Consider the following 19,002-nt stretch of genomic DNA (forward strand, 5'->3'; position numbering starts at 1 on the left):
AAATAATCTCTGTATTTGTGTTACTTACTCTGACTTTATCATTGATTTGAGCTCTGATAATAGGGCCCAAGATTCCAGTTTCCTTGGGACGAGGATTTTCCAGACGTTTAGTAAAGCTGGCATCAGTATATTGTGTAAATATAGCCTTTTTATACCTTTTACCTATGAGATTGGAGAAGTTGTCCAAGTGTTGTGATTTATAGTGTCTTAAAAATAAAGGAAAAAAATTATCAACAAAACTTGAATAGTAGCATCTGTTAAAATACAAAAATAGTATTCAAGCAACTGGTAGAAATCCACTGCTTGAAAACAAATCCAAACCCTAAACTTACCTAAAGCTTTTCATTCCAAACTCTAACCTAAATTAGGTAAGAAGAATCTTAGATCATTACTTGTGTTTTGGTATTACATATGACAAATTAATATCTGAGTTTACATTTAGCAGTGTACATACAAGTATGAAACAATCTGAAGCAGCAGGTACAATTTCAAGGTAAGACAGAAATCACTGTTTCCCTTTTTCAAAGGCCTAGTTGAGCATGGAGAAAAATAAATCAATTTGCTCACAGTAGCAAAGACTCCAGGAGAAATAGGAGCACAGACTTAACACTTGTATGATGCACAGTCAGGCATCATACAAGTAAGTACTGTTACACTGAGGTTTCAAATATTAAAATTGTTAATGTTGAGAGAAAAACTAGAATAAATACTTGGACTTTACACAGAGCAACATGTTTGCTGTCACTCACAGTTCAAAAAAGGTTACTGAAAAGGGATAAACTCTGGAGTTTTGTAAAAAAGGAGGAAAGATCAAAGCAGTGAGGTGGTTAAGAAAGGCAGTGTGACTGTCAGGAAAGATATAAAAGTTAGTTCTGTGCAGTTCAAGAGCACATAAGGGAAGCAAATCATGACAAAGGAGAGTGAGTTGTGCAAACACTGTATTTCTAAGGAGACATATGAAAGTACAACCCTCACAAAATAAGGAATTTGTTTTGTTCTGCTTAAATCCTTAAAGATTCATATGAGTATCAGTTTGTAAAGGCTCGTAAAGGCACAAATAGCAATGAGGAACTGACAGATTGGAAATTTAACCCCACAGTGCACTGTGCACTATGACATCATGTATGTTACAGTATTCCTTCTATTCATCTTAAGTTGAGCAAAATAGCCCAATATGCTTACTTATGCAGATGTCATTTATAGAGAGCTCTTTCTCCTGTTCCCTAAACACTTTATTGTAGTGAACTTCTAAAAACTTTTAATCTCCAGAAATATTCTCTCCCTTTCTCCTAGATTGTTTATCTCAGAATTGATGCTGGAAAGTATTTTAGAAAATAAGTTTGTATGCTACTTTGGACAATTCCTCAGTCATCTCATTATTTTGGGTTCCCTGTGAGAGGAAAAAGAAAGTGTCCACTGTTGGGCTTCTCAGTGAAGAAAGTCACTGAAACTGGCTAGAGTCTAGTGAAGGGCCACCATGGTGATCAGAGAGCCAGACACTTGGCATAGAAACAAAATTCCAGTTTCTTCAGTCATGCTAAGACATAGCTAAGGGAGCATCTTATGTTTAACCTCAACTATCAAATTGACATTATAGAGAAAGCAGGACCACATGCTTCTCAAAGCTGCATGGTGAAGAGACGAGACACAATGGACACAAAGTGCACCATGAGGAAGAATGCTTACATACAAGGAAAAACTTTTTCACCATGAAGTTGCAAAGGTGTCAAGAGAAGCTGAGGAGTCCCTGTACTTGGAAACAATAAAAATGCAACCACATAAAGTCCAGTGCAACTTTGCTGTTGGATACCAAGAGGTTCTTTCCAGCCACAGTTATCCTGTGATTTCATGTTAACATTCCCTGTTATACAGACAAACTATTATTTTACCTATCAAGAGTGTCTGGAATACTTGGGGCATAATCCCAGGTAACTTCTTCTGCAGCAATGAAATAGTCCCAGGTTTTGACCATAAGGCGTTCTCTATAGGAGAGACGATTCTTCTTCACCTCTTTGTCCCCACAGTCCCTTACAGTGAGGTAACCGTGCATTCCAGCTAATTGAGAGGAAACAGGACAACAGTGATTTCCCATCTGAGGAACTCTTACCACTTCAGCTGTTTTTTCACCCCCAAAAGATATCTCCATCTCTTGTAAAAAAGTTATTTTTCTCATTCTTTAAAATAAATTCTGATCATTGCTGAAAGATACCACTTTCAAATGATGAACAGAAAATAGTTTTATCACATTGAAATACCCTTAGCTGAAAGTACTCAGTTTCTCAAGAAACAGATGGTTTCTTACTAATTTTATAGTGGTGCTTATCTGAACAGTTCACAGAGACTTAAGTACTGGAGTATTGAATCACTGTTGCTGTGTGATGTGGACACTGTAGTAAAAGTGCAGATAACAACATCTTTCAGTTCACCATGCACTCCCAACAGAATACCTGGTTCTTGGTCAGTTTCTTAGCGAAATGACAAAACCACCTGAAACAGATTAACTGTACCAACTGTACCGTTGTTGCAAAACAGCAGAAGTCATTTGGGACATAGAGAAGGACAGCTTTAGTGGTGCCTAATAACTAGATGTTTCCTTGCCTTGCAGGTGCTTTTGGACAAGAGAAGATATGAGCCACCTTCCTTCCTCAGTCACAGTCATGTTTACGGTGGTTGAGGCTCCTCCCACCAAGTTAACAGCAGAAACTCTGCGATGTTTTTGCTCCATGGACTGGCCATTGATATGAATGGAGAAGATTTCTGGCTTGGAACTCATTCCTATTAAGTGCCAGCTAATGTTGTCATATGCACAAGCCTCTAAATCTGAAAGAGACAAGAGATTAGGGTTCAGAATACAGGCAAATCATGCAATTTCCCCATGCACCCTCGGTTTCAGTGAATCTTCACTGAAAACATTAAAAAAAATTTGCTGTGATCAACGTTTGCAACAAGAGGAAGTTCCAGAAGCATGTAAATGGAACAGATACCAAAATCACGTGTCAGTGGAAGATAGATGACACTTACCTGCAAGTGACAAACTGACTTATAACAAGCTGGGAAAAAACAGGAAAAAAACCAGTGACTTCTTTTGGAAAGCTGACCTGTTCTTGCTTGTGAAGTGAGGGGAAAATAGGGCAGGAAATGCAAAGAACAAAGCGAGGATCTAAGATAAAGATTGATGTGGTATCTAGTGACAGTAACTACCCTCTACAATATTTCCTTAAAAAAATCGCCACTTAAGACAGCCTTTTCTTGAGCCTATTTGCTCAATGGATGGGAGAGAGATATTAAAGTTTTTTCTTAGGAAAACAACAGAAAAGCAGTAGCAACAGAACTGCCCCACTACTATCTTCCTAGTCTTCTCACTTAATTGAGTCTTTTAATGATAACTGACTTTCCACTTTCAGGAAGTTTTGCATCCAGTATGTTCTATATGCTGTAAAACCAACAATTCACTTAATCAAATCACTCTCTCACCATCAGCTTGTTAAAAAAAACCAAGAAGTTTTTATTATTTTTTTTAAAGTTAGTAATCCTTTTATTCAAGCAGAAGTCTTCCTAGAAGTAATCTCATTATTCCTATCAGTAATCTGGTGTGACTTCCTTTCAGCAGCACAGGTTTTCTTGCAGAATTTAGATGCTCACAGACACATTCTAAAAATGGCTGTATCCCATTTCTCCACGTTCCCATTCTTGTGCATGAAAAGCAACTAAAGGTAATATTCAGTGTTCATAAATGTTAGTTTCATTTCACATAAGCCAGAACAGTACCTGGTAACATTCCATCAGTATAGCCATTAATTGTATACTTGACTGATGCTGATTTTTGCCAACTCTTGTTTTCATCAAATACACCAAACATCAGTACGTATTCCCTGTCAAAATGTTTCTGTGACCCATCCTCCTTTAGACTTCCTGTGAAGGAGAAACAACAGGTATTAATTTGAAGCAGAAATAAAGCAGATTTCACATGTAGTTGCATTAATGTTGCATTAATATATTTAATGAGCTTGTTTCACCTGTTACCATGTACTGGCTGAGCCTGATCAAAACAAAGCCTTTAGAATGCTCATAATGTGATTTTATTTCTGGAAGTACTTTTGGATTGGGTAACCTCATCCTGAGGTTCACTAAAAATCAAAAGTCTGAAGTATTCCAGATAAAATAAGCATCATGCAATGAATTGTCTCAGACAATTTCTGCCAATATGTTGCAGAGATCACCTTAAAAAAGGGGAGTGTCAAACACCTTCAGTTCACAATCAGGTGCTGTCCTCTCTTTTCAGACTGTGAGGCAAGGAGAAGAGTGATGGCAGAGTCAACAGCAGTGTGAACAGCACCTTTTCAAGCACTGAGGTCACCAGCACCTTTAAAAAGCTTAAAACTGACCACCCAGCGAACAACATTTACACACAAAAGACTTCAACAGACACTGCTGCACTGGATAGTTACAAGAAACTGTCCTGGGTGATTTTGTGATACAGATGTAATTTCTGTCAAGAAGTAGAATTCATTCTGGACATGCCACACAGAATTGGCCAGTGGATTTTTACTGATTCTTTCTGTAGATTGCTCACGTCAAAAACTTCCAGTTGCTACTTTCAAAATATAATCTGGTCCCTCTGGATTGCAAGAATGAAAAACTTGCAAACTTATTGATTATTCTACCTAGCAAAAGACAAAGTGGAAGAAATTATCTTTAATATAATTTTTTTATTTATGAGAAGCTACAAAGTTCTGTTTTTCTTCACAAAATAAACTTCCGATCAATAGAAGAATTTATCTACTTGCCACACAAAGAACATTGATGCAGTGCTTTAACTCAAAAGCCCGCTTTTTATAACCTTAACCACCTCTTAAATATGTCAGACTGTGGGGAGCTGACCCCATCCAGCAGCCAAGCACCCACTTCAATGCCTCCCCATTCCCAACAGGACAGGAGAGAGAACAGGAGGAACAAAAATGAGAAAACTCATGGGTCAATAAAGATGGTTCAAAGGTGAAGGAAAGAGGGGAAAACAACAAGCAATGCAGAAGAAATTAGTCATCATCTCCCACAATCTGACTGATGCCCAGTCAGTCTCTCAAAAACAGTCACCTTGGAAGTCAACACGCCTTGTTCTCCCCACACTGTTGCTTCCTTCTCTACCTCCATTTATTGCAGAATGATGTTAATGGTAGAAAATAACCTTTTGGCCAATTTGTTTAATCTGTTCAGATGGGTCCCCTCCAACCTGTTGTGCACCCCCAGCCCACTGTTTGGGGAGATCTGATCAGGAAAAAGAGAAAGCTTTGACACTGTGCAAGCACTGTTCAGCAAGAGCTCAAACATGGCTGGGTGTATTATCAGTGCTATTAAGCCACAAATCCAAAACACAATGCCATATGAGCTGCTGTGAAGAAACAAAACTCCATGCCAGGCAGACCAAATACACAGGTATATTGCACATCTACTAGACACAGTGCCCAGTCAAAAATCTGTGCTCAGATATGCATAGTGAGCTGTTTGTCTTTGTTCTAGCCAGAAACATACAGCCAAATTTTCTTGAAGGCAATGGTCATGCCAACCCATCTCAAATTCATATCCTACTCAAGCTCAGAGTGCATGACTTTGAGAAGCCTGTGAAGGAAGTAGTTTCAAAGTATTTGCCCAGATAAGGTAAACCAGCATGCCATAAAATATACATATACACAGAATCCCAGAGAAAGAAAACCCATGAAAATCGGGAAAATAACAAGTCCTAGATAATACTAAAGGCACCAATCATCAAAAAAATTCAGAAGGAACATAATTAATGCTACTCCAACTCCTTTGAGGTGATAAGAGTAGGTGTATTTTGCATTAAAATGGGTATTTGTAGGTGAGGAGAGTGTCCCCGTACAACCCACACTGAACCAGTGTTCTGTTTACTTTCTGGGAAGCTCTGAGGTCCAAGTCCATGCAGTCTAGACAAAATTTTTGACTCAAATCAGGATAAATAACTCACAGCACGTTCACCACAAGAAGGATATTTATTTGGAAAAACCTTGGATTTAAGGGACCAGTAAGTAGTTTAAGTACTGTACATGGTAGCATGTGGTTTCAGTTGTCCCTCAAACTAGGGATATGTATCTAGCAGCTATTTACAAGTGCAAAAACAATTTTAAGACTTAAAATCTGTTCAAATATGGACATATCTTCAAATGACTAGCCAAAGACACACTGCTCTACAATTTTAAAGCCATGTTACAGAAGAGAGTGTTCCAGGTTCTTGATCAGACAGTCTTTAAAAGACCATGGGTAAAACAATTATTTCCTGCCTTACTCTCTGAAATTGCCAAACCATTTTGAATTAAGTTTTAGAAAACATTTATTCTTAGGCAGGAAATTTGAGGTCATATACTTATCAGTTAAGCAATTGCAAATGAAACCAGTGGAGGCAAATGTATCTATATATTAATGTTTTCTGCTCATCCTAAAATTATAGGATGGAACTCCATAACAGCTGGCATTTAAAAACTTTAACATCTAAAAGAATGATGTTAAAAACATTTGTTTTGCACTGCATGTAAAGATGTGAAAAAGAAAATAATATATCTTCTCTCATACATTATAATCTTTGTTAATTAAAATATAATACCTTACAGTAGTCTTACAGCATTCATTACCTTTCTTACAAATCAGCAATGCTCCAATCAGACCAGAGTTAAAATCCATTGCCATGTTCTCATGAGAATAGTAAGCATAAGTAAGACAAGGAAGGTCAGCTTCTCTTGGACCAACTTCTTCTGATACATCCCACACATATGTGTAGAGCTGGCCTGGAAGTACAGCATCATCTCGTTTTTCTGCAGGTGATGTTCTGTCATCATACAGGGAGCCTGCCAAGAAAAGAATCAGTACGGTGGCATGAAGAAAAAGAGCAATTAAAATGCTTGGAATATCTTCCTACAATCAGCTCCAAAAGCTTGGTTTGATATTGTTTATATGATACTTCAGCTTCAAAGAGATAACTTGTGATTCCACTCACACATTGTTAAGAGTAGCATGGGGAGAGTAGCTATTCCACCACCATCCTGTTTCTTAGGGATTAAAGATTTCCTAGAAGTATCATCACTGCCAAAAGATTGGACTCTTCATCAGTCTGACTAGGGTTAGGACAGGATGAAGCTTTCAGCCTCTGCTCACTGGTGCTCTGCAGAGGAATGCTGCCCACTCTGTCACCTTTCTGTCTCTTATAAAGCCACTGCCTGGGCTGGCACTGCCTTGCTATCTTAGGCCTTTTGCATACTGCACATCCACATATGGAGACAGGAACGGCTCATGTCTGTGCCTGCCATATCCAGATCTGCAATATGACAAAGGGGAGACAGAGAACTGAAATCCAAAGTCAATATTATATGCAAAAGTTGCATAAATTAATAAGACAGTCAAACTGAACTGCCCATCACTTTCCAATGAAATGTTCTGTTCAACTCCATTAGATGGATTGGCAAAACTCATTTTGCACCTGGACAACAACCAAAGCCTTGCATGAATTTGTAAACTGTGGGTCAGAGCTCTGACTCAGCACCCAGGGCAGGGCAATCCAAGAAGCATGAACAACCAAACTCACTTCATGCTGGTAGAAATATTTTATTGTCCATTTGGTCATAGCTTATCATCTCTTTTTGCTGGTCTCATGAGGGTGTGGAGCAAAGCACCACAAAGCTGAGCATTACATTCTGAGTATCAGAACAGCATGATCAGCACTGTTAGGAAACTGTGCTCATAACACTCATATTCCTAGTGTTAAATTGATGAACAAGAAAGGAGCTAACAATGGAGGTGAAGGTGCAATCCAGAATCAACAGATATTTGTTACACACAGCTTCACACATTGATTTGGAGCCCTGTCAACATTTCATGCAGTAGTCTACAAGCAAATGAGCAAAACGTGGAATTTCTACAGTATTTACCTTCTTCATTTTTGCTGTACACTAGACCTTGGGGATGAATACTGACTGGCTTGTCAGCCATATTTTTAAGGTGAACCACTAAAGTATCTCCCACTTCAGCACGCAGGGTTGGTCCCAGAAGTCCTGTAGTTAGTCAAGATAAAGAAAGAGGAAAATTATTTTCAGTGAAAGAAATAATTTTCTCCCCCTTTAGAAAATATTAGCTCTCAAAGTACAAGTCCCAAAATTAATGCAGAGAATGTTAATAACACTGCAATGAAGATTTACCCAGAATAAGGCATATGGGAACTTAAAGCCTATAATGTATATTCCAAAATGTTATAAATTTTGCATCTAACAACTAGTACTTAAAAATCATGTGAAAATAAAGGGAAAAAAGTTATTTACAGATACAGAAACTCTATCAAAAGATTCATCCTGAGGTTCACTGAAAATTTCTATACATCTTTCACATACAATTTAATTAAATAGTTTTAGAAGACAAACATTTTGTAGTTTAAGAGTTTAGAGAAAGGCATCCAAACACATTACTTTAAGGAGCACTCTGAATGCCAGGAGTCACAAAACAAAGAGATCTTTCCATTCCCAAATGTTATCCAAGTAAATAATGGTTTCCACACTGCAAATTTCTTGAGGCATTTCCTGCAAAAGATTTAAAGAGCTTGTATCCCTACTCCCCATGTTGCAAAAGTAAGCAATTGAAAAAGCTGCTAAGACAACTTTTGGCTTGTTAGTCTCTTTTTTTGTAAACTATTTTGTATATATTTAGTTTCAGGCCTTAGGCTCCTTCACAAGGAATTCATAGTGTCATCGCTGTGGCTGTGTGGTAAATCTCATCAGATGCTGAAAACAAAGGGAACAACTTTGTATGGTCTAACTGATTTGCAGACAGCCACATCCTCTGAAAGCCCAATGGCCTTTGGAAGCCTCATTCCTGCACTGTAGAGACCTCATGCCTTGTGCCTATTTGGTTCATGTGCAAAAATGAATGGAAAAATACAACCTTGCTTAAGTTGTCACTGGCTTTAAAATAAGAAATAAATGAAAATACCCGTAACATTTCATTCCTGTTTACCTGCAAATGTATTCACTGGTTTTTCTTTTTTAAAATCCACTTCATATTCTCTGTAAGAAATTTTCTTAAATACAGGATCTGAATGTTCCAATCTGAAACCAAGAGTTACAAAAAATATTGAAAGGACAAAGATTCTCAGAGATGCCATTGCTGTTTGATGGAAATCTCAAAAAATGAATCTTGGAAATATATTTAATCACTTGCACATTTTGCTGAAGGCAAAGCACACAGTCCAACTCTTTGTAGTGTCTTCTCTTCTCCCTCTTGCTCTATTGAACTCATGATGTTCCCGAACCAGATAATGCCATATAGGGCATCCAATATCCATACCTAGAACAGTTCACCACTGATTTCACTGGTGGTTTTTATGGGTCCTTTTGATTCTACTTAGGCATAAAAATGCCTTTGTTTTGTCCAAGACCCAGGAAGATGTTTCAACCATATTTAACCTAGAAAGCATCTGACAAGACAGAGTGAAAGAAACCTGTATTTCTGTTTGCTCAGCCCTATGTTTGAACTTTAAGACTCACCAGAATGATTTTACAACAGCATTAACAGCAAGCTCCTGTCACAGGAATGACTCTGAAGTCAAGTACAAAGCTGTTCTCTGACAACAGCTAAGGAAGTCACAGCAAGTTAGAAAATGAGAAATACTGCAAACTGCCCTTAGTCTTTTTACATAAACAACTTGGCACACCCAGGTGACCACATGTTTTCTTAGAAAACAAGCAGAAGGAAACCAACAAATGACACTTCTGCAATGGAAATAATGACGAGAAGAGGGATGAAAGTATAACTGCCCTTCACATTTACTGGTTGATTTACTCTAGTATGTATGATGATTGAATCCAACAGTAATTCCACTTGTTCTCTTTGTAATGCCCTTTCAGGCACATTGAGGACAGTGAGGAGCTGATGGGCTGCTCAAGCATGGGGAGGTTGAGCAGAGAGAACCCACTTCAGTGACATCCATAGTCCATAAGGGGGAGATCTCTTTTGCAAGAGACCTCTTGTAAATTCCTCCACAACCCTCTCTCACCACAGTAGTCAGGCAGAAGCAATTGCTGTTTCAATTAATTCCCCCCTCCTTAAAGTCATTGATAAAATTTTGTTTAATTCCTTAAGGAGAAGTATAGGATCCATAACCTTCATTGACAAGAGCTGCCCTAATCTGGCAATGTTCAAGAGAATAGGCACATGAGACTGCAGGGTTAGAAGAGGAAATTTATCAGTGCCAATTAAATAGTGAGGAGGAATTAAATACCTAGTGCACTAACACTTCAGAAATATCACACTACACAAGCAAGTCTAGTTACCGAACTTTTAGGAATTGCAGCAGCAACACTGCAAGATGCACATAAAATACATTTTGAGTTTGTGCTAAAGTGCCTTATAAATAAATAGCACTTGTACATAGTAACAAATCTCTGCAAAGATAAAAACGGACACTCAGGGAAATAAGGCATCCTTTTCTACCCAAAATTAAGGAAATAGTTCAGGAAGAGCCCATTTTCCTTTCAGCCTCTCTTAAATTATTTAGAAATAGAAGCACCAAAGTATCAGATTCTTACACTGCATATAGGCATTCAGCTTCTACTGAAATCAGCACAAGTTACATACTCCAATACCTTTGGGATCAAAGTCATTAACTCTTCCTCAGTGAGTATATTTGTGTTGTGAGGTTTGTTTTTCTATTTTGGATGTCTTTTTTAGTTGGTTGTTTTGTTGGGTTTTGTCTGCTTGTTTGTTTTGGGTTTTAGTTAAATTTCTATAAGCTTTATAAAACTCATTAGACCCATCTGGGACGTGACTTGCTCTAAATACTTAGGCAAGGTAACTCAATAGACATTGCACATAAAATACTACTGGGTTATCTCAGAGAACTTCAGTAGAGGTTTTAGACAGTTTTGTGACTCTCTACTGCATGAAAAGACTCCCTCCACAATGTGAATTTAACCAAACAGCAGTTGATGCTTACACTGATGCACCCAGTGTAGAAGAGAATGAAGTTTTAACTAGTAGATTCACATGTTCAGGTCAATACTTAAATGGCATCTGGCTTCATGTTCCTACCTTTAAATCCTATTTTCTTCTGTCTTGGCAGTTTGACATTTTGCTTATACCAGTTCTATTAAACATTTGAGGGGGTTTTAGAAATCACAGAAATTTTGTTATTAGATCTTGGAAAAAGAAAAAAGTTAGAAAGTCATAATCTGAACTGGAAGTATCTTTTCCATGTTATCCTGAAACACAATACGTGTTTAGAAAAAAAAATCACAACAAAAAAGAAAAGCAAGTCATCCACCTATATATATGTAAAAAAGCATCACTAGAAAAAAAACTTTTAATGTAGGAGGAAAAGTAATTTTTAATTAATTTAAAGGTTTAATTTTTACTAATTTTCCCCCTTAATTTAAACAGAACTTGAAAATACATCCAAGTCCTGAAATCTGCAGCAGTGCACCTGCAGCGTTTATAATCCTAAGGACAGTAGTAGTAACAAAAATAATTTATTTTATATTCTTGATTGGTGGATTCAGGTAGGCTGGCCACTGTGCAATACCATATGAAAAAATAAAATCAGCATTTTCACTTAATGAAGCAGAGTAATGCTTGATCTTACAACCTTTACTCATCAGGACTTAGAATGTACATTTCACAGAAGTCCTGAACAACTCAGAAATGGTGCAGCTAGTTCCAAAGTTCATTTGGCTCTGATTTAAGTGAAAGTGATAGCATCAAAACTGGAACATAATTATTCCTTCAGCAAATTCTAAAGTCTTAAAGTTTTTGAAATCTTACCAAACCATGTCTCAACTTAACATTGCTCAGCATCCATGTACCTAAAATAAATACATTAAGAAAAAACCCAAGCAACCAACATTAAGCTATGCAAAAATGACAAAAGCAAGTCCTGGAGCTTATTTAACAGAAGTGCTCTGAAAACATAAAAATAATTCTATTCACTAATGCAGCAAATAAAAAGGAGCTTTTAATATGTCACAGGCTCTAGCTCAGATTATGCTGTTTAAGGTCAACCAAGTTCCTCTGAAATCAACAGACTGGGCTCCAAAGTCCTCCTGGGCTGTGCAATTCCACAAGAGATGAGAGACAAAAACCACTTTTCAGTCCCAAGGGAGGACTACTTTTATCCCTCCCATCCTGTACTTTGTTACCTGGACTTTTCCTCAGGTTCTGGTTTGTAGGTCCAGCTGGTGAACTGTGCAGCTATATAGTGCTCCCTGATCTTCACAGCTCCCACCACATGCTGCTCTGAGTCTGGCCACCAAGAACCAAGCAGAAGCAAGAGAAAAAGCTGTAAGCAGTGCAGTGTCATGGTAGAGATGCCTGTTAAAGCTGCTCTGGAAGACAAGGCAGAAACCACTGCTTTTATTGCTGTTGTTGCTTCTAACTTCCCCTCAGAAATGCAATAATTATGATGCAACAGCGTAACATTTGCTGTGCTCAGGTCACTGCTCTTCACCTCCGCCTCCCTTACTGACAGGGATCCAATAGAGATAAAAAACTATTTAAACTACCTCCTTCCCCTCCTCCACACACCTCCAGCAAGAGACAAGTACCAAGGAGAAGCAGCTTCAGCCCCACTAGGTGGTTGGATCATTGTGTATTGAAGCAGCAGGATATCATAGGCAGAAGATTATTTAGATTACTTCAATTACAGGATGTTTGACTTATGTGGTTAGGAAGAAGGGGGACATATTTTCTATCTTCCTAGAAAACAGAAACCCAGCACATGGCTGGCACTGATGGAAATTTCCCAGGTAGATGCTACACCTCCTAAGAAATCATTCCCAGAATGCAAAATACTGAAGGATTAGGTACAGGGACTAGAATTGGGTGCAGAGCTAAAATCTAGTTCAGATCACCATACACTGCATGCTCAGAACTTGACTCCCATTACATTCCCAAATACCTCAGGTAATAGGTAACCAATGGGCTTCTCAGTGACAGCTACCAAATCAGACTGGCGACTTTTAATCTAGTCTTGACTACAGTCTGTTGACATTTATCTAACAATAAATTAGGAAAATAGCTTTTGATCAGATAATTACCAATGCCAACTGTATTAAAAAATATGTTTCCCTGCTTTTGCCAGTACTAAGAGGTTGGTCAAAACAAGAAGTAAATTGTTGATCATGATTCCCACACACTCAATTACTAGAAAAAAAAAAAAAAAATCCTATCTATTTTTTTTGTGGCCAGAAAATGAAAAGAACCTTTTCAATAATGTTTTCCTAATATTTTAATGAAAAGAATTACCTGTACCCCAAATCAAAATAACTCCACTCCAGAACTAGACAAAAAGGACAACATTTCATTTTGGACTACTTCAAAAGAAGCCCTGATCAATTCTAGGTTTGCTATATTTTTTTAACAGTAGAATGGCCTAACTAGCAGCTTGGTTAATTCTATCCAAACTATATGGTACCATAAGGACTTGAAAGAAATAGGGAAGATGGCTCAAAAAAAGAAGAAAAGATGAAGACCAGCAGCTAAATGCTCACTACCAAATATCAGGATCATTTGGCACATAAACCTGAGAACAATCGTGCTCACTTAGACAGCACATGACTGCCAACTTCATGGTATGTTTATTTAAACAAATCTTCCTGTGATTCTGTTTAATGAACTAAGTGTTTGCATTAGAAATTTACATTTTAAGTAGGCTTCTAAGAATTTTTCCTTTTAATAAAAAGCTAAAATATTGCAGGCTAAAAATTAATGCACAGATTACATGATTAACCCCCTGCTTTGTGTCCTTGAGCTGGGAATCATCAAAGCTGACATCAATTGGTTACTTACCTTTTATCCATTTTGAGGAATTTGGGAGCTGTATTTTTGAAATTTCTTAGTCAACAAATTATGCAGCATCACTCTAAAGGCAAGTATTTCTTTCATAAGTATGGCTGATCATATTGATAGTTTTAAAGATCAGTATCAAATTGAACTACATATACTTTCCATTAAGCTACATTGATTACCATTTGTTACCATTCTTTAATACTTTAAGAAAAAGAAATCCAATACTAGCTGCTTGCTTATTTTCTCCTCTTCTCACATTTTAAGTATCAACGTAAAATCGACCTCCTGAAATCATCTGCATCAGCCATACTTTTAAAAATTTTTTTATTTTATTGAAGCTATTCCATCACATTGTATCCTCCAGGTTTTATGAAGTTTCAGTGTTCTGAAAATCATTATTAATAATCCAAAGATGCTGTTCCCTTCCACCTGATAATTAATTGCTAATATCTGCAATTATATCCTAGCTGATGTTGTGAAAGTCTAATACATACATATAATTTTTAGTTAGCATTGGTTGCCTGCAAGCTACTATTACTATTAGTCCATGATAAGTGACTACAGAATATATTCTTTCAGGATGGAATCTTCCAAGAAAATGCAACTTTACTGGCTAGTAATATATTTAGCTGTGATCTTTTTTTCTACTTCACAACACTACACATGCTGCAAACTTCATATTTTATCCTCACTGCTTACTGACATGTTCAAGTGCAAATTACAAGTCAACATCATCAAAAAATCATGTGATCAAAAGCCATGCATGCAGGAATGTGGGTCCAATGCAGACTGGCAAGAGAATCTCTGCAGCACAATAAACAAGGCTATTCCAAAAATAAAGTACTTTTGGGATGTACTGATACTGAAATGCCAAATGAAAATCAACCATGGAAAGAGAAGCCTAAGAAATATCTTTTAACACTAACAGCAGGTCTGCATCTTCCAACTGTGCAAGATTATTGTCTATTCTGACACCCAGTAATTATGGTCCTGATTTCTTCTTATGCTACATGTGAAAACATACTAAGGGTATACTTGCAGTCCTGCTCTAAAAGCTGACCTGCAAAATTAACTGGCAGTGCCAGTTTTCCACCTAGACTGGGTGAAATAGCCTAAGCTGATTCTGAACGATCACAAACAGATCTTTTTTTAAAAAGAGATGTAAAGTGGTGATATGCAACTTGCTACGAATAAGTTAGGATCCGCAACAAACTTGGTTCTACTTTATCGAAAAAATACCCCAAGTGGCAGCAGGCAGTCATATCCTTATACCTGCCATCAGCTTTCACAACTGGTGACAGAGAGGGAACTAGTAGAGAAAAAAAAGTTGCACAATTGTGGACTTGGTTGCTAATAATGCCCTTAGAGAGATCTCCCTCTCATTCAAACACACTAATCAATGCACAATGGCCCAGCAGTGTACCTTGTTTAGTGCAGGGTGAACAGGTTTCATGGGCAAACAAGGAGTTAATTATTGAATCGGCAGTGAACACGTGGTTCTGAAGACAGAGGGGGCACTTACCAAATCCACCAGGCACTAAAGGGAACAGCCCAATATCTTCACTTCTGCAAGTGGGTGCTAAAGCCAAGAAAGGTTAACCTGTGAAACAGCTCAGTTTAGAAGCTGAAAGTAGATATGCTATGCCAAAGAAACATATAAGCAAGCAAAAAGAAAAGATGGAAAAGAAACAAAAGCTTTATTTCAGAGAACAAGAAAAACAAAACAAGATGTATGTGATTTGATGACAGCCCACACAAGAACACACTGTGTGCACTGTTAAGAGAAGGCAGGCTGTGTGACTTCTGTGGTCATAAACAAACTAAAAGGCAGTAAGAATGTAGAAGGGCATTTCAGTTTGCCCTGGCACTTCAGAAGTGCTTCAGAAGACAAATAACCATGTTGATTTAAACCTAAATACATTCATGTTTTAAATTTATATTTCTCCTTAGCAGAAAAGCAAGTGTCCCCTGTTAGAAATGGGTGTTCTCCAGTTGATGTTTGCCAAAACCAATCATTTAGCAGGACCAAAAACTATTTGTACAGAGATGCTGAAATCAGTAAAGTTACAGGAAAAAAAAATAAACATGTTTATTTTCTAAATGCTGTAAAACCTAATTTCAGTGCTTTAAAGAATTTGTCAAAACCACTGGCTTGTGGTCTTAAAAAAAATAATTTTAAGGAACAAGCAAGGATATACAAGCTTTCTCTCTTCAAAAACTGTGTTAATGATATCTCATTTAAAGTTTTGGACTGACTCAAGAGAAGCCAATATTTTTCTTCCTGTGTGTTTCATTTTTGACAGCAAAATTTCAGTTTGACTCAACAGAGAATATTGCTCCTACTTATTGTTTGTGTTCTCTGTGTTCCAGTTTGTCTTCTTTACTAAGAGATTTCTGTATTTGCCCAAGCTTACAACTGATAAGCACCATGGGAACAGCTGGTCTCATGCTAAGTCAGTCTAGCAGCATATTCATCTTGAATTTCTTTCTGTAGAGAACAGTAAGGGTGCCAGTGCAAGAGTTTGCAACTAGGAAGATCAGTATTTTTTTCATCATAAATCCTTACTGCAACTGAAGCTGAACTATCAAAAAAGAGAGAGCCTCTTATCAAGTTGTACACACCTACTTCCAACAATAAGGATGATACTCTGAATGAATTAAATTTTTAATTTTTTATACAGTTTAATTTTCTACATCCAGATATATTTTTCTTTTTTTTTCCAAATAATAGACTTAAAATAGATCTTACAAGTTTCTGGCATAGAAGGCTATTTTTCACTAGAAAAGCAGATAAGCACATTTCAGAAAGAAACATGAAATCAGTAAGCTTTTAGCATAAGACCCTAAATTATAAGTATCCCTATAGATGTCACAACATAGGCAAACTCAAAGCATTCTAGTTCTCTAGCAATGGCTCAGGCTGTTTGTTAGCAAGCTGGTTAAACAAACTCTACTTTCCCATGCCTGAAAATCCTGCTGCAGAAGGACAAAGTTGAAATTGGCCTGTTTGTTTAACACTATTTCCATCCTTCATTACTTGTAGCTTAGGCTTTGACTAGACTCTTAAAACACTAAATACAGAACTGCACTTCCCATAGTTACTGCTTTGATTTTTATCTTCCACATATATTTTTTATTGGAAGTATTTATTGGCATTTTAAAATTATTTACTATTATACTATTTTTACATTTCATGTATATTGAAGACTAGATATCTGAAGTTTGACAATAGGCTGTGATGGACATTATTTTACATCTCTGTGAGGTTATTCTCTTTGCATCATAACTCATTCACTGCATTATCAGTAGAATCAAAATTTCACCCACACCTTCACTGCATGCAGTACCTGTAAACAAGAACATACCCAAACTCCAAGATCAAGAAACAAAAGGCAAGCAAAGAACCATAAGAACTGTGTGTAGTAGGAATGTGAGCAGAGCAGAACTTCTCAGAAGCTCTTCTGATGTCGACACAAAATTCAGATAATTAATAATCATACAGAATTTGACAGAAGCTTTAAATGAAATTACTATGTTTGCATGTTTATAGTAGTTCCTAAAGCAGCAATCTTTGGTTCCATCAGGAGTTTTTAACATTAATCACAAAGGAAGAGGAGGATTAAGGTACAGTACAACTGCTGCAAGTACACCCAGATCAAATTTGCTTGTAGGTACAACCACTTTGATAAGCAGCCAAGCAGAATACCATGTCTTAGTCACGAAGGATTGGCTTTTGCAACATCACACAGTGCTGGGCTAAAAATGCCATAAGGCATTTAATATCATGGTGATGATGGAAGCCATTGGCAAGTTCTCTTCAGTTCTGCTGTGCCTCTTTTTCTGTTAGGGTCTGAGAAAAAGGCTTTCTTTGGCTTATACATTAAAAATAAAAAAAACCCATGCCACTTGCTTTCATCAAAAGCCTGACAAGGAAGGATGTGGTAGTTTATAACTTAACTTACTGGAGACTTATGAAACTAATTCACCTTCTTATAGGAGAAGAAGAGATACCTTTCAGGGAAAAAGATGTATCAAAAGATTCTGATGCATCAAAGGAAGAACATATACATCACTACTAGTTATTTTTATACTCCCTTCTCTTTGCTCCCCTATTTCTTGGGTGGAGAACAGCGGCTTCCTTTTTTTTACCAGAAAGCCCAAAACATCTCTTGAGATTAGTCTCCTAGGCAAATTCTTATGGCATGACACAGTGGGTGTGGTTAGTTTTCAACAGGTTTCAGCCAGCATTACTCTTACATAGACATTGCTTAAGATATGTCCAAAAAAGAGGAAGTGAAGACATATCAAGAGGAAAGTCAATTTTAGCATAGAACACACAACCTGATTATGTGCTCCCGTGTAAGTAAGAGCATTGTATACAGGACAACCAAAACAGGGACCAGCTGTGCCAGGACTGGGACCAATCTTCCTACCCAACAGTAAACTCAGTCCACTGCAGACAGCCAACTTCTGATTACCTTGCAGAATGCAAGATGGATGCCTGGGAGACAAAAGTGCTTTCCTGAAAGGCAGTTTAATTGAATCTAGTGACTATAAATATATACACAAAGACATATATAGAGACATGATGGTCCTTTCCTCCAATTTTCATTAGTATAAACCTTACATTTTACAGGGCAGAAGTGGCTGCTAAAGCCTAGATGCCTCTGCAATATCTGAATCCACAAACAACTCCATGTATGTTCATCCCAAGGAGGAAACATTACTATTAGACTGGCAATTAGAGTAGCTGAGGCAGATAAATAATCAAGATTCAACCTTGCTCTGTCATAGCAATCTTTTCCCCTTACCCTCAAGCTGTATTTTTGTCAGTAAGACTGTTCTTTAATTACAAGAGAAACAGACTACATAACCAATATTCCTCCTGTCTCCTCAAATTTTCCAGCTCTAGTCTTGCTCAAGTGTAAATCACCTTTCAAAGACTTGTTAGTTACAGTTACTTTTTTAAGCTGTAGTCAGACTTCCTTAACAAGACAATAATTAATTTTTTTAATCTTTTAAAATATTACTCTAGCTAGAGGAAATATAACCATTCATAGGGGTGAAAAAACCCTCCACAAAGCTCTCAAGTGAATTTAAATAGGAAGAGAAAAATAAAAAATGCATATTTTTAGAAATCAGCAACAAAGCCAAAACAATTAGGCTTCT

The 19,002-nt window shown here is 37.2% G+C and overlaps 1 protein-coding gene across 2 annotated transcripts in view; it reads right to left on the bottom strand.

Annotated features, from left to right (window-relative positions):
* F5 (coagulation factor V) overlaps positions 1 to 18,960 on the bottom strand; it is a 40,384-nt gene extending 21,424 nt beyond the window's left edge. For both annotated transcript variants that reach the window (XR_014952863.1, XM_021549100.4), the window contains exons 1-8: positions 12,186 to 18,960; positions 9,010 to 9,101; positions 7,935 to 8,057; positions 6,645 to 6,857; positions 3,769 to 3,912; positions 2,599 to 2,820; positions 1,890 to 2,055; positions 29 to 206 (exon numbers count right to left, since the gene is read on the bottom strand). Coding sequence is in view for 1 of the 2 variants with exons in the window: in XM_021549100.4 (XP_021404775.2) it covers positions 29 to 206; positions 1,890 to 2,055; positions 2,599 to 2,820; positions 3,769 to 3,912; positions 6,645 to 6,857; positions 7,935 to 8,057; positions 9,010 to 9,101; positions 12,186 to 12,346 (1,299 nt within the window). In the remaining variant the exon portion in view is untranslated. The remainder of the gene's footprint in view (positions 1 to 28; positions 207 to 1,889; positions 2,056 to 2,598; positions 2,821 to 3,768; positions 3,913 to 6,644; positions 6,858 to 7,934; positions 8,058 to 9,009; positions 9,102 to 12,185) is intronic.
* Between the last annotated feature and the right edge of the window lie 42 nt (positions 18,961 to 19,002).

This window comes from Lonchura striata, chromosome 1 (genome assembly GCF_050655825.1).
Source record: "Lonchura striata isolate lonStrDom1 chromosome 1, ASM5065582v1, whole genome shotgun sequence".
In the NCBI taxonomy this organism is placed as follows: Eukaryota; Metazoa; Chordata; class Aves; order Passeriformes; family Estrildidae; genus Lonchura; species Lonchura striata.